Consider the following 16,733-nt stretch of genomic DNA (forward strand, 5'->3'; position numbering starts at 1 on the left):
GTGTTTATGGTGCAGACAGTGAAGTGCCAAACTTGTTGACTTCAAAAGCTTTTGGTAGTATCAATAAACTTATGAATTTTAGACAACTTAAATCTACATTTTTAAACCTACATCTGTGTTGATCTTGTGGATTCTTATGGATTTTAAACTACATGCTACATATGTAAATGCATATAACAAATGTGTCAAATCCAGCATCCCGATAGAAGGAAGGCAACCACAGCTCCATGGCTCCACATTGAACCAGCAGCAAGGCTGAGCATATATTTCCAGCAGTAGCACAAGCACATGCGCATATACAATAAACATGAACACACATACCTGTGCCAGCCCCACAAAACATCACTACAGAAACACCCAGTACTTACACAAATCCAAAAAGTACAAACAGCCTCATCCTGTTCCCCTCTCTGGCTGATCAGGAAGTGCAAAATATATACATATATGCTATATGGATCACACTCCCTCCAGCAGCTGAATTTAGGCACTGAGCTGGCCCTAAATCCCGGTTGCTGGCACCTGGACAGATAAGCCTGCAGTGTCAGAGCTCCAGTCCAGCCTCCAGCGCAAATCTTCTGTCTTTGCCTTTCTCCTTCTCTCACCCACACCATGGACATATCCCTCCAGTAGCTGGGTTTAGATGCAATCTGTACAGTGGGCCTGGGTCCTTGTGCCTCCCTGTTCCCTGCTGCAGAGAGTCCCTCACACGCACACACAGGTGGGTCTCCCAGACGGCCCCTGGAGAAGTGCCAGGCCCGTGTGCCACCTTGCTAACTTGCTGACCCATCTGGCGTGCTGTACTCTAGTGCTCTACTGCACGCCTGCTCGCTCCAGGTGCCACACCATGGGCATGCAGGCCTCAGACCCCTGGGTATCTCGGCAGGGACGGCACTGAAATCTACACACATACACTGAATAGGGAGCCCTGGACCAGGAAAAACAAGAGAAAAGGAGTTTAGTGAGGAGGCAGGAGAGGCTGTGCTGGCCAGTGCAGGCACAGCAAGGCACACCAACTGACCGCCCCCTGCACACACCGCTGTCCCCTTTCATGCACTTTTCCCACATGGCATCCTGACTCATGGCTGTCACTTGCCCACGTCTGCCCAGGGAGTGCTTCTCCCAGTGGCACCTTATGGGGGTCTTGCCTGGCCCCAGGACTGGGTCAGGAGCTCCACTGCCCCTGCTGGGCTCTCTTGCCTTTCAGCCTCCCTGCTTCTGTCAGGATGCCTGGGGATGAGGCTCCAATGGACTAATGTCTCCTCTAATGGGCCTGGGAGGAGCTGGGGCAAGGTGGGATTCAGGCTTCCCCACCTGCCATCGTCACTGCTGCCATGCTCCTTTCTGTGTGCAAAGGCAAGCATTTTATTGCATAACCTAACGTCTATATTTGTGTGCATATATATATGTATTTGTGTATAAGAACATGTACAGATTTCTCTCTGTAGAAACATATTTGTGAATTTTAACCATTAATACTCCATAAATGCTCTTTGGACTTGCTAGTGGCATAATGTATTGTAACTACAGAAGAGTTGGAAGGGAGGGTTTTTATTAATTAAAAACTGTCTGCCTAAATTATGTTCCTTTTCTCCAAGGAGGAGAGTTATAAAGGCACCCAAAGCAGGGATAAAGACTTTTAGTTGATAGGGAAATGGGAGAACACATGAGAGTGAAGAGCTTTCGTTGGCATTGCTCTATGCGGATTTGGAAAGATAAAACTGCCACTGCTTAGCACATGAATATCTGATTGAGAAAGCAGTTAGGGTGTCATGCGCAACATCTTTGCTCTCCATCCAAATGCAAGATGCTGGAAATCTGAAGAAACTAAATGACAAAGTGTCACTTGATACTGTAAGATTTTCTTCACTTTTATTTTGGTAACAAAGTTAAAATTACATGGCTGAGAATATTAGAAATGTAATTTTAGATAGAGTAATTGTTTCTTTCTTGTTTCAACCCATTATCTCTGTATTCCATAGAACTACTTGTTACACTACTACTTGTCAAATAGGAAGCTGTTCTTTATGGGTTTGAAAGTATTGAAACATTTTTATCTACAAATGCAGGATCAGTGGAGAAAACAGAAACTTTAATGAGTTTCTTACATTGTTTTCCTTGCTAACATTAGGACTGAAAAACATTTTAGGAATACAAAACCAGATGTGTTTAGCTACACCTTCAAGACCTGAAAACCCAGAGTATATATCCCCAAGGCAATCTGTATGGAAGAGAAATTTCAGTCCTCACTGTTCAGACATTATATTTACCATCTGATTTATAAATCATCTATATTCAGTAATGAATCTTACCTGTATCTCACTAGAAGTAGTTGAAATCATAATGCAAATTTTTAAAATATTATATAGAGAAAACAGTACTTGTCTTTCACTTCTTCAACTGACAGCCTGTCCTCCTTTTTTTTTTTTTTTTTTTGTAGTCACAGCACTTTCTACTTGGTCGCCAGAACATAACTTTCAATGGATTGTGTGGCAGTGATACTTTGTCACCTTGACATACCTGCTGCAGTCTGGTTTCCCCAGGGAATCCTTATATACTGTCTAGGAGCTGAAGCTTCCAAGTTATCAGCAAAATGCTGCTCATACCACTCAGCTGCCTGTCAATTTATCCAGAAGAATTTGTGGCAATATGTGTGGCAGTGTCTATTTCAGAACTGCTTGTGTTGCTGTAATAGAGGCGGTTTCTTTCAGGTCACGTGTTGTGGTGGTTAGAACAATGTAAAATCACTGTTTGTGGTATGCTATGGTAGTCTTGCTAACATATAAATACACGTGATTTGATTTTTGAAAGTGTGGTGGGGGTGGGGGTTGTGCTTACAGAGTATTTATCTTTCTTAGCTTTTTTCTCCCCCAAAATATAAGTATGTTATATGTACATAAACTCTCTTGGAGGTGCTTGTTTGTAAATTGACTGCAAGCATTTGTACAGAATTTACCTTTGACTTAAGTGTGAAGAAATGCAGTGTGTAAATAAGTGTGTATATTAGTATTGGGGTGATTGAGACATTTCCTAATGGAATGTTCTGTCTTCTCATCCTAGGTTCTCTAACAGTCGCTTAGCTATATGTTTTGACTGTATTTTTTACACATTTGTCATTCAAACCTTTAAATTTAGAAGTTCCTTTGCAGTGCCATCTGTCTTTATACCAGTGAGTGTGGCTGTACATTTCTGAACAGGAAAGAAAAGTAAATTCATCCCATACTCTCAAAAAATATATATTCTTGATAGCTGGTGGACACCAAGATGACCAGGAGCCAGTAACAAAGCTTTGTGGGAAGAAGGCTGGTAGTATCCTGAGCTGCATTAGGAGGAGTGCTGCCAGCAGGCTGAGGGAGGTGAGCCTTCCCCTCCACTCAGCACTGTCCTGGAGTCCCGTGTCCCATCCTAGGCTCCCCAGTACAGGACAGACATGGGCATACTGGAGAGAGTCCAACATAAGGCCACAGAGATGATGAAGGGACTGGATCATATCTCCTATGGAGAAAGGCTGAGAGAGCTGGGACTGTTCAGCCTGAAAAAGAGAAGGCTCAAGAGGGACCTGAAGGGAGGGTGCAGAGGGGGCAGAGCCAGGCTCAGCTCAGAGGTGCCCAGTGCCAGGACAAGAGGCAGTGGGCACAAACAGGAACACAGGAGGCTCCCTCTGAACATCAGGCAGCACTTCTGTGCTGTGCAGGTGGCGGAGCGCTGGCACAGGTTGCCCAGAGAGGGTATGGAGTCTCCTACCTTGGAGATCTTCAAAAGCTGTCTGGACATGGTCCTGGTCAGCCAGCTTCAGGTGACTCATCTTGAGCAGGGGGGCTGGACCAGATGAGCTCCAGATCTCACTTCCAACCTCAGCCATTCTGTGATTTTCTGTTAGTCTGCGTGAGGTATATGTTGCATGTGTCTATTTTCTCCATGTGTTTCAATTTCAGCAGTTACAGACAAATGGATTGATAAGTTAACCCTCATGTCTTTTCCAAAGGCTCGCTCAAACTGTTAAGGGTCAGCAAATGTAGGATACTTCAGATCAGTTGATTCATTAACTAGTGATTCTTGTTTTCAATATAAAATCATTATTGTTTTGGATGAGCAAGTAGTTTTCACTAAAACATATGGCCTGTCACAGTGTTTTGAGGACTTTGCCCATGAGAGGTCAATTTACAGACAGAAAGGTGGTAGTTTCCCTTTTAAATTAGTCCGCCATCTGTCAGGTTTTATTCTGGATGTTGTTTCTGATTGAAGTATACAGGTGAGCAGATTCTTAAATAAAAATGATATTAAAAAAAAATCATGAAAAACCAGATAACAATAAACTTACTTCTTTGAAAAACTGATTACCAAAAAGAAGTTAACTTACAGTAGAAGGTGTGTGACAAACATAGTGGTTAGTATTCCCAAACTAATGTTAGTGTCAAGCCAATGTCATAGCTGTGTCAATTACTGATCTAATATATATTAAATTGAATAAGCCTTATGCCACATATGTATAAAGACTGTAGAGATATTCTATAGACTATATATTTATACACATGCATGCACACACAGAGTTAAAGAAGCATGTTCTTCTATTTTTTTTTCTGCAAGGTTCACTTACTTCTTATGTCTTTTATTCCTTTCACTGAAAATGACCTGTTATCCTGCCCTTAAGCATGCTTGAGTCAAAATAAGTACTGATAGCCACAGGTTTAGACAGCTAGTAGTATTCTCTTACATGATAGAACTAGTTTAATAGAAAAACAGGCACTGATTGATAACTATGGATTGTGAATGTATTTAAAAATGTTTCTATGCAGTATTTTAAATAGCTAGATTATATTATTAGGGAAGTTTTGACAGAAGTATTTTGAAATATATTGCAGTACAAGATTAAGACTTAAATAGAATGGGTTACCCAGAGAAGCTGTGGATGCCCCATCCCTGGGGGTGTTTAAGGCCAGGCTGAATGGGGCTTTGGGCAACCTGGTCTGGTGGGAGGTGTCCCTGCCCATGGCAGGGGGGTTGGAACTAGATGATCTTTAAGGCCCCTTCCAATCCAAAGCATTCTATGGTTCTATGAAATAGTTTTCTACATGTTATTTTTTTTTAAAGAGTGGATTAATTTTCATATTTATAGAAACATCTGAACTTGGAGTTTACAGTATTAAAAAAAAATAGAGAACTAGTCTGTTTGGAAGATTGATTCACATGAGACTGCTTGGTATTCATTAGTTTTGCAACTTACAGTTCTCATAGCTTGAAATACCTGGGTAATTATTGCTTCCCTAAAATAAACAAAGTAAGCTGATAAAAACAAGGTAGAGATTAATGTGAATGATGCTATTTCTCTACTGAACCCTTAAAAATTTATTTTGACTTTTTCTTTATAACTCTTCTATGACTAGTACATTTTTCCCAATAATAACTATATTGATCCAGTGGATCTTGCTGTGCAATTTTCATGTTTTTTATTGTTGGTTGGTTTTTGTTTTGTTTTGTTTTGTTTTCAAAATACTGTATTTAGCACACAGGAATAGTTTCTCAGATAGAGAATATGTTTTAAGAAATTTTGAGTTCAGAGAGTTCTGAGCTTTGTTTGCCTGCACAATCAGAACAGCTTTGCTAACTAAGAGGTTGAGAAAACATCTTGAGGGCAGTTACTTAAATAAATCTGATTATCAATGCAATGTGGCATTTCATTTCAGATGTGATATTTTTAGATTGCTATGGCAAAATGAATTCTGGAATTGTGACTTTTGTAACCATAATACCATACCTAGAGTTGGGCTTGTATTGAAAGAACAGGTTCTGCAAAATTTTATACAGTTGTTTTGTGCTTTTACACATATGGAGTGCTTTAGGCAAATGGAAGGCATGCCAGGACTGGTTTGGAGAAGGATATGATGAACCCCTCTGTGAGTTAAACGCAGCCCAAAAAGCATGACTTGCATTCCACTTCAGTCTTCCTACTCCCTCCCAGATATGTGGTTGTTCTCAAGTTCCTGAGCTTAACATGAAAGTAATTCTCTGTAAGGGTACAGAGTTCATGTGGAGTATGGCATACAGGCACAACATTCATCACTTGGAAACAGATGCAAACGTCCTGGTTATTACCAAGAGATTAAAATAGAGAAGGAAGGAACATTTCTACCTTTCATTGGCAACAAACCATTAGTTTGACTCAGCTACCTTTAGAACTACCTCTTTGGAAGAGGTTAGGAACCAGAATAAGAAAATATTGTCTAATGTGTTCACCTTTGCTTTTGTCTTCAACATGTACGTGAAATTTAATTTCGTATTGTAGAAATAAGTTTAATTGAAGCGTATATTATCCTTTGCATAGAGGTAACACTATTTTTTTAATAAAAAAATACTGTTTATATTATTACTATTTGAAAGTTCATATTTTAGTGGAAATAGTAGTTAGAATATCAATGTGTTTAAAAGAGAACACTAAAATAATTCTGTTTTAGCAAACATCCCCCCAGATGACCCCGAGTCAGTTCATACTATTGTGTTTCCAAAGATGAAGCTTGACATATTTCTACCTCTGTTTGATGCTAATTTATTCCTTTTTCAACATAGTGTTTATTTGAGATTCTAAGGGATCTTCCTAGTGCTAATTATCTTAAGTTTACTCCTTTTCTCTGTTTCTTCTATTTCTTTGTCCCTCTTGTGAGGTGTGACTCTCTCCAACATACTGCATTAAGACTTTAGGAGTTGTTTCTTGTTTTTGTTTGTGCTAGAGAAAAAACAACAACAACAACAAAAAACAACAACAACTTTTGATTTCCTGGTTTCATTCTCTTGTTTGTTGTGAAGGCAGTGCTATCATGTTATTCTTCCAGGCAACGTCATTAAAACTTGGCTTCATTTTTTCTTCAAAAAGTTAAAAAATCCAATTTCCAGCAGAAGGTCTTTAAGGTAAAATTCAGGTGTTTACTGGAATTCAACAAATTAGGAGTTAATATTTTTCTAACTCGTTTTATTTTTGTACTTTGTTGTCCACCTTTGTCTTCGAAAATATATATTCAGAACAGACAATTGCCATTTTTAATGTAAGTATTTGTTTCCTGTAGTTGAGATGTGTATGTAGTTATCATTGAAGTTTTGTTTAGTTTATTTAAAGGTGCTAGTTTGTGGCTTCACGGTTGAAGCTTTATGCTATTAGGCTGAAATATTCTCTGAAAGGTAACTTGCAGCTGTTTGAAGTTTGAAAGAGAGTTGTTTTTCCCAATTATGAAGAACTAAAATGTAACAAAGGTACATTTCGCCAAGTCACTCTAGACCAGTGGCACTGCATAGTGTATGGTTCAATGCAAAGGTTGTTCTGATTTTTTTTTAAAAAAAGACCTTTTCCATGACTTTTTTTCACTCCCAGTGAAAACCTGCTTAAAGGTGAATGGTGAATACCTCTTCTCACACTTCCTTTCTTTATTGAATAAATTAGAAAATGACTTTATGCCTGAAGTATATGTGGTAAACATCTGTCATTAACACTTCTGTCAATGATATTAAACATTATAGATGATAATTAAATATCATTAAGGTATGTTTCAGTATGCAAGCTGGTCTTTCTCTGCAGGAAAATAACACTGATCAAGGAGAAATTATAGAATGAGAATATATTAATGCCAAGAAGTATTTACCTTGAAAAAATCGGATTGCTCAATGCTGCCTGCTGCAGCTCCTGCTAGGTTTATTGTAGGCAAGTGGTGTTGTCCAGGTACAGAAACAGGCCAGGTAGCTGCCATTAGCAGCTTGCTGTGCAGCAGCCATGAGTTTGTAGGCATTCACTGGGACAAAAGGTCGTTGCATTTATTCAGGAAATACTTTTGATACCTACTTCCATTTTCAGCTTGAGACTTAGAATTTGGATTTGTCAAAATGACTTCTCCATTGAATGTACCTGGTTCATATCTCTGACATATTTGCTCATGAGTTGGGGCAAGACTGCAGAGTGATAGTACGGTAGGCAACAGGCACAAGCTGGAACAAGGGAAGTTTGCACTATGTACTAGGAAAACGATTTTCACCATAGGGTGGGGAAATGGGGAACAGATTGCCCAGAAAGTATGTGGAGTCTCCATCCTTGGAGGCTCTCAGCGCTCAACCAGTCAACCCCCTGAGCAGCCTGCTCTAGCAGGACGTACTTCGAGCAGGAACCGTGACTGAACAGCCCCAAGAGATCCCTTCCAGTGTAAATGATTCTATGACTCTGAGCTTTGCATTTGAGATGCAGTTACATGCATGTGTTGCATGTTACCTGTCAAGAAAGTTGGTGGTTTTAGTAAATATACTTCTGTGTGGAAGGAAAGGCAGTACAGATTAACTATTTCATTGCACAAAATTCCATTTTCAGGCTACTTTTAGAGATAAGTGACGTTAAAACAAATAAGCAAACAAAACCAACATATTACGCTGTATGAGTAGCTTCAGTAGAGAGCATCTTGAGTGTTTGCCTTGTGTCCTCCATAAAATAAAAGAACAATACTCTTCTATTGCTAATCCAAGCTGCAGTTGATTGAGTTAGGTTTCTGCTGCTGGGATAATTGGACACTGTTTCAGAAACGCCTGGGAATTTCTTGAGGCCTGTAACACAAGTTGCCATACAAAGTTCCCAGTGTGCTGTCCTCTAAACACACAATCCTCTATAAAAAGAATGCTCCAGCCATCCGGAATGATCAGAATAACCCTGCATGTAAATGTGACCTTCTCCTTGCTTCACAGAGCCGCTGTGTCTGGATCCAACTGTCACTCACAGAGGCACTTTCTTTCACTTGATTGAGTCTTGAAAACAAGCAAGATATTTGAAATTTCTTCTTGTTCTACCCCATCCAAACTGTTTTACACCTTCTGGCCCACCTTAAGATAATTTTCTGTGAACTGGTTTGGGAGGCAGTAGCTGCTGATATGTGCTTAAATGTGGAGTGGCATTTTTGCGAGAGCTGGAAATGCAGAGTTACCTAGTAATGTGCAGATGTAATCCTTTGTTGTGGTGGTGGTTTTGTTTAAATCCTACTACTGATTTTTAGTTTTAACTTGTAAGCCTTCTAGTAAACAAGTTGATTTTTGTACTGACCTGCATGGTACTAGCACTAGTGAGTTAAAAATCTGAATTAAAAAGCAAGTGTGCATATAATTTCCAAACAGTTCTTAATATGAATCATACAGAATGGTGGCTGATAGTTAGTATTCCAGATACACTGGCTCTTAATTTATTTGATGATAACTTTCCAGCTTGTTCATTTGTTTTATCACGTAAAAACATCTTGGCTTACTGCTTATTTTTCTTAATAGAACTGACTTTGGGGGGCTATAAGCTGCATGTCTTTCTTACATAGCATATTTAATATGACTCTGTTAATCCCTGGCTAGTCAAATTGGCACACGTCCTTCAAATAAAATGAAGTGTAATTCGTTGTTGCTGCTGAGACTTCCCAGTGATTTCTGGAAAGAGAGTAAGTCCAAAGATCAGAAGCAAAACATTAATCAAGTAATTTCATTATTGGTTTTTTGTTAATTCTTCAGAGGGTTAACACAGTAGGAGGCCAAAATTGCAAATACTATAGCTGCTTAAAATGCATTTATTCAATAATGTTTAAGTAAGTCTGCTGGTAAATAGGTCACCCAGAAATACATTTTCCCCTTGTTCCTAGATACTTTGTATATCAAATAGTAAGAAAAACTGAAAGCCAAGTTTCCTAAATAATAGCCCACCAGTTCTGTTGTAATATGTTAGTGAAGGTTTTGGTGTTTCCTCTCTCTTTTTGTGAATTTTCACCACCAACCATAAATGATAAAACAGCATCTTTTCAGCCTCCCAACATTTTGTAAGGGATGTAGATGGGTCTGCATTGCATACTGAATTACATTATGGTTCTTGAAAATTCCTACATCACTCACACTAGCAACAGTTGGTCAGTAGCGGAATTGCACTGGAAATCTGAAAAAAAATATGAGTCAGTAAGAAAAGGAGATAAAAGTTGTTGAACAAAACAAAAACAGAATGACAGTAGTATAATCCTTCAGACTAGTAATTTCATAGATGCTACTTAGTTTTTAATTATAGACACAGATTATGAACTGGCTTCTTTGAAGAAAGTATTTGGCATTCAACAGAACAAATTATTGGTACGAATGAAATGCCTGACCATCTTCAAGTTATCAGAGATGAACAACATACTTCTGAAAGCAGTGTGGGCTAGCTGCAGTTGGGGGATTTCTTCCCAAGGCCTGTTTTGGGGCTGACTTTGATGCCCACTGAGTTGTTCTGAGTTGTAATAGTTGTTTTTTTTAATGATACAATGGAATTTTAATTAAACCTTAAATGTTTATAGAAGACTGTATTGTGCATGTATACATAAATTAATGTTTAAGGCTGTTAAATGTTTCCAGAGTGCAAATTTTACAAATAACGTGTTGTGCTTTTATGCTGTTGATTTGATCATGGAGAAAAATCAATGCTGATAACCAGTGAAATTACAGAAGTATTGTTTGTGATTCATAAGAAGCCCGAAACATAATATATTACATTCTGATACCAAGTACCTCTGCCTCATTTGAATACAGGAAATACAATAATCTTCTACTGTTCCTTCTCACCAAGCACAGAAAGAGTCTGATACTATTCAGAAGCTGGAGAATGAACGTAGGGATAACTTCTCAAAGGTCTGACCAGCCCTCTTCAGAACTACTATCTGAAACCTCAGAATTCCACTGTTTATGCTTTTTGTTTTGATTCAACAGGAGTTATATTATATTGTTATATTCTAACAAAATATAAAATAATTTTAGGCTGTATTTACCATTTTTAAGAGTTTTTTTTTTCATTCTTTCTTTATAAAACAGTAGATGGTAGTGTTTAATTTGCAAAAAAAAAAGTTATATGTGTATAAATTATGCCATCTTTAGTCTCATCTGTAATTCTATTTTAGAATTGATACAATAATGTCATAGGTGATCAAGGTTATGTGTTCGCTAAGCACTTCCCATGTATATTTTACACACAGGCTTTCCAAAATCTTAATTTCAAAACTGATTTTAATCTTCTATCCTTCCAGACTTGTTGGTTATCACTAACAGTATTAACACTTAAGGATATCCCTGTTAGCTATATAATTATTCCATCCATTTTACAGTACACAGGTTGGACAGGACCTGCTGTGCTTTCAAAAGGCCTAACTAGCAGTTGTTTTCTTATATACTTAAATTTCATCTAGGCATATGAGGTAATGAGATGCTGCAGTGATTTTAATATTTCTTTCTTAGGTTAAGTGGTTCATTCTTCTTTATTCTAGATCCACAGAGTGAAATATAAATTAGTGTGCTTTAGTACTTTACTTTTTAAAGTATCTAGTTCATTCCAAAGTGAAAACTGTCCAATATTAGTATGACCTTTTGAGAAATGTCATAGCAGTAGTATTGATCAGTGACACAAGTTATGGAAATAATGCAGAAAAGGAGCCAGAATCTCAGCTGAAGTCTGTATAAATCTCATCTGTCTCTCTCAGTTGGAGTGATGCTGGTGTTGCAATATTTATGCAAAATGGGGAGGAACTTGGCTGCTTTCATATCTCTAAATTTAGTATGTGGGTGGGCCAGGACAGTGAGCAGTTTATAACATCTCTGTACAGCAAAGTTAATAAATCCATTTTGTACATGACCTCTGCAAACCTTCCGTCATCCATTAAAAATGTTGCTGTGCTGTTGACAATAAGTGTCAGTAGCAAGGAAGACAGGAGGAAGACCTAGTACACTTATTTCCTGTAACATTAAAGCCACTATAATTATGGGTCATTTGCCTGGTTTCTTTGGTAATTAAGAGTTTTAATTGCTTCTAGTTCCAGGGAATTAGTTAAGCTTTTCATTATGCATATTGCATTCCATAATCATCGTCTCCTCTCATACACTAAGCTTACTGACATCATGGAAGTCAATTAGGTCTTTCAAGGCAGAGCAGTGAAGTATATTTCTTTGTATGGACTGGATTAGAAAGTTTCTGAAAAGCCTTGATAATGCTGTTCTGTGCAACATTTAAGCTTAGTCTTCAAAAGGGAAAGCCTGCCAGGGCTTCGTTTACTGTTTGAGAATGCACAGTGTGCTTGAGGTCACAAGCTAATCTGTTCTTAAGAAGAAAACCTTTAGGCAGAACTGTACTTCAGTCCTAACAACAGTTGTTCCAGGATTACATATTTGTAGTACAAATACTGAGCAACAATTGAAAATATCACATTGATCAAACTGGAGTAGGAAAAGAAGGAATTTAGAGACTGTATAAAGGAAATTAACACAAGAGAGATTGGTTTGGTTCCATTGGCTCATTGAAATTCATTAGTTAAGGTTTGCTTTATGAAAAGCAAGGTAGAAGGCACATTTTGCTTTTCCGTCACTGACTCCAAGTAGTTGCTGACATCTTGATGGGCGAGGGCAAATATTTTAAAAAGAAAAGGAAGTAGAAAGGGTTTGCTTCCTCTTTTCTGTTCCAGTCTCTGGTTACAGGTCGTAGATATACAATATAGATATATATAGTGCATCTATTTAATATGTCTTGCAAAAATGTTTTCTTTGATCATAAAAAAGTTTTTAGAGGTTGCAGCTTGGTTTTCACAGAGCATAGCCAGAACAGCTAAACTTCGTGCATCTTTAATCTTTTCTGGTCAAAGAATGTTTTAAGGAGCCTAAAAGATGCAGTGTACTGATGTATGTTCTCCCAGTGCACCAAATCTGGATTCAGTCAAAAGTTAAATTAAGTTTAGTAATTCATTGCTCTCACCCAGCAAGTATTAGTTGCCACAGTCTATTGTATTGTGAAGAAAAGGATAAGAAAACCATCCTGAGTATGTAGGAAGGGATTTGATACTTTGGTAATGACTACAGAGAAGAGCCTAATGGATGAGAGAGAAATTTATGATAAGGCAGAGTTGCAATGTCTGAAGAGTGTAGGGAACATTGTACTTATCATCCCAAAGTCTGTATTGAATTACTGAAATGACTTACGACAGTGATTTTTATATTATTAGTAGTAGCGCTGCTAATAATATTGATAATAGATGCAGTCTAAATTGCAGAACTGTTAGAAACCGTATGTCAGCATAGGTCTGAATTCTTGGATGCTTGGACACTAAAGGTTGCTTTGCATTGTCTGTGACCAAAAATTCAAACTCAAGACCACTTAACATCAAGAAGAGATGCTCTGTTTTATACAGGAATGAACTCCAGAAGAATTGTTGTCTATTATATAGAAGTTCAGACTAGATGATCCATCTGACTGTGTATGAATGTTGACAATCCAGTTGAAATGTGTGTGTTTGTGAAATTGTTTTAAGTGTGTTTTAAATGGTGTTAAAGTCATTTGGCCTATTTCATGTACTTACTATGGTCCTCAGCTAATACTACTGCAAAACTATTGGATTATCTTACCTTGCATGCTTAATGCTGTCTTTCTTACAACTTTTGTTGAAAGGAAAAACTTTATGTTCAGTGTTACTAATTACCAATTAAAATAAATAAAGATGACTCTGCCATTGTAACACAATTTAAAATATGTAAACATATTTCAATTTAATTCAATTACTTCAATTCTTCAATGTGATATTTCGTGTCTGGAAAATGTTTAGGTTTTGCTGAAATGTACCCTAGCCACAAGGTATGGAAAAGTTCTATGAAGTGATACACTGGCCAATTGCAAAAGCTGAAGTATTATTCAGATATATGGAAAAAAGTTGAAAGGGCAAACTTTTCATCACTTCGGTTATTCATATATATCTATATTTTTGAGATCTAAACAGATAGCACTATAAAATTACTGCAGCAGTCGGAGGGATAAGAAGCAGTATGGGTCAAGGTCTAATTCTAAGTCAGGTGTTGAAGTAGCTTTCTAATTTTTCTTAATGAACCATGAATTAGGCAAAACAAACATTACTGAAGGTGGGATCGTATCTTTGTTATATTTACTTTTAATGAATTTACTATTATAACTGTGGAAGTTTATTAAGTAGTTGACTGAGCTCATGATTTTTTCCTTAAATCAACCATAGATATTATTTTCCAATAAATATGTGTAATTCGTTTCGCTAAGAATATACCTTTGGTTGGTTTCTTCAAAGTTTTTCCAGTCTTTGTGCATTTTATATATGTGTACCTACATAGATAATGCATACCATACGCATGGTATAAAGAAGTAGGATGGTTCATTTCTGTTACTTTGGTTAGTTTTTTTTACAACATTTCTATTTTTACAGTTGGTGTAGTAATCAAAACAAAACGGTGAAAGGTACTTTTAGATTGACTTACAAAATACTAGATTTTAAGTGCTTGCTTTTTTCAGAAAAAAAAATAATAATCAAAACTAACAGTAATTTAACCAGATTAGTATGAAATGCTGAAACACTGAAGAAGAGTTGAATTTTTAAACAAAATAGTATAGCATTTCAATTTTCAAAATACTGTGTTATATACTTATTATTGAATATTGTACTGTTAAATTGCAAAATTCACACATATAATGTATTCATTATTTTTAACAACTTTGATTCCATACTGCAAGCTTGAATGATTTTGACTATTTTAAGATATGGAACTTTTACCTGACTATACTGCCTCTTCTCTAAGAGTAACAGTCCAATATAATTGCTGATTTTCTTTGTCAGCATTGCTTTGGAACTAAGAAACTAGAACATGAATTCAAGAGCACTCTTTTGTCACATAACTTCTGTCTTACTTACCTAGGGTCCTCATATTGACCTGGGTACTGTAGTCTTCTCCACTCTCATATGCATAAGAAGTGTCACACCTGCAAATGAAAGCACTACTTTTGCTATTTTACAGGTTATAAAGTTATAGAGTTATGTTGCCTGCTTGTAAAGGTATTTAAGCACACACTTTACTTTAAGCTTGTGCTTAAACCTATTACCAGAAAAGGATTCGCTTAGGAGCATCTAGATAACCAGTAGTTGGGATTTAAGTATGCGTGTAGATGCCTTTTTAAATTGAAATGAATTTAAAGTTAATTACCGTGCAGATGTTCTAGTTGATAGGTTTACCCTTGTTCTGATTAGGGATGTCTAGGCTACAAATTGAAGTTCACTTTCCTACCAATTTTTATTCAGTATCATTTTCTCTTTTTAAAATAGAATATACAAAGTTTGTAATAACATTATTTTTTCACTTCTTTCTCCTCACCCCTTTGTTTCTCAGTGTCTTGTGTTTGAAGATTCACCACTAGGAGTCAAAGGAGCACTGGCAGCAGGAATGCAAGTGGTTATGATACCAGATGAAAATTTAAATCCAGATCTTAAAAAGGAGGCAACTCTACTGCTGAACTCTATGGAGGACTTCAAACCAGAACTCTTTGGCTTACCAGCATATGATTAATGCCTAGTGTTTATGCACGTAAGCTTGACTGGAGTTCACAAAAGTGGAATTAAATCTTGTTAAGGTTTTATAATTGTTTTGCTTTGTCTCTCTTTCTTAAAGCTAGAACACAAAAATTCTGTTGACTCCAAGTCTTCCAACCTTTGAAAGTTGATTGGAATATTACTTGCTCTCATGATAAATGCTAAATTAAAGGAGCATTTCATCTTGTGAAGTGAATCCAGCCTTGTTCTCTGTAGATCCTAATGTTTTCTGGGAATATTATGAAACTATTTAGACAATTTATGGTAACTGCATTGGAAGCTTCTTGTTCTGTTTCTCCTGTTTCTCCTTGAATGGCTTACTGTTTAGCTCTTAACCAGAAATCTGTTCTGGATTGGCTTCTATCCCATTACATTGTTTTTGATACATTTATCGCTATCAACATGTTTATCCATTTCCTCATCCTGTAGTTGCCTGTCTATTCCCCTTTGTATCCTCCTGTCATTTTTTGTAGTTATTTCCGAGGATTTCCTTGTACTTTCTGTATTTTTTTTTCTCCTTGGAGGTTTAATGAGATGACTTCCAGAGATCCCTTACAACCTCCATTCTTTTGTAATTCTCTGATTATCTTTTTTTGGGCATGTTACATGCCTACTAGAGGTATACAAGGTTATATGGTCCGACTTTTTAAGCAAAGTGTTTTGCATCTTCCTTCTTTCCTTATATTCTTATTTTCCATGTTGCCATGTACCCTTCCCTTTCATACTTCTGAAATGAATTCATCCAATCTCCTTGTTTTAATGCTGATAAAGTTAGGGCTTCTAACTCCTTCATACCCAAATAGTTTTCTCTAGGCCATCCTTACTTTTCTGCTCTTTCTTGAGTCCTTTTTTTGGTGTGTTCACTAGAGACAGTCTTGAAATCTATTTTTAAAATAAAGAAATTGTACTTTGGGTTGATTTAAATACTTAAAATTGATTTTCATGGCTACTATAATTTCCATAAATTTTTTATGTTGTCATCTTTCCCTCTTACCTTTGTTTCTGGAATCTTGTCAAGGCAAAAGTAGGAACTCTTAAGAAATTGCTAGACATAGACAGGTTTTGGTAGAATCCAAAAGTACATACATGCCAAGATGGAAGCAATGTCTTTTACTTTTCATTGTTCAAAGAAAGCTGTAGTGTGTAGGTTTATTGCTTTTATAAAATAAATTATAGCATTTAAAAATAATTTTCTGATTGATTGTCCATAAAGTACTCCAAAAATCCTGGTAAAATATCTGTCCCCATAAAATCAATGTGTATGAAGTTGGTCAAATAAGAAAATTTGAACCTTTTTTTTTTTTTTTAATATCATCTGTTTATCTGCGGTCTTCCTCACAAAACCTTTTCTAGGCATTT

General features: G+C 36.9%; 1 protein-coding gene across 5 annotated transcripts in view; it reads left to right on the top strand.

Moving 5' to 3' along the window:
• Positions 1 to 16,733, top strand: part of PUDP (pseudouridine 5'-phosphatase) — an 85,932-nt gene that overhangs the window by 60,215 nt on the left and 8,984 nt on the right. Inside the window, exon 4 of one of the 5 annotated variants that reach the window (XM_083829208.1) lies at positions 15,175 to 15,369. The exons of 3 other annotated variants lie outside the window; for them this stretch is intronic. In XM_083829208.1, coding sequence (XP_083685334.1) covers positions 15,175 to 15,351 — 177 coding nt within the window. In that variant the 3' untranslated portion in view covers positions 15,352 to 15,369. Of the gene's footprint in view, positions 1 to 15,174; positions 16,561 to 16,733 lie in introns of those variants that run through there. One more of the 5 variants, XM_083829207.1, reaches the window with a different exon arrangement.

The sequence above is a fragment of the Anser anser genome (genome assembly GCF_964211835.1).
Source record: "Anser anser genome assembly, chromosome: 1".
NCBI classification, from domain to species: Eukaryota; Metazoa; Chordata; class Aves; order Anseriformes; family Anatidae; genus Anser; species Anser anser.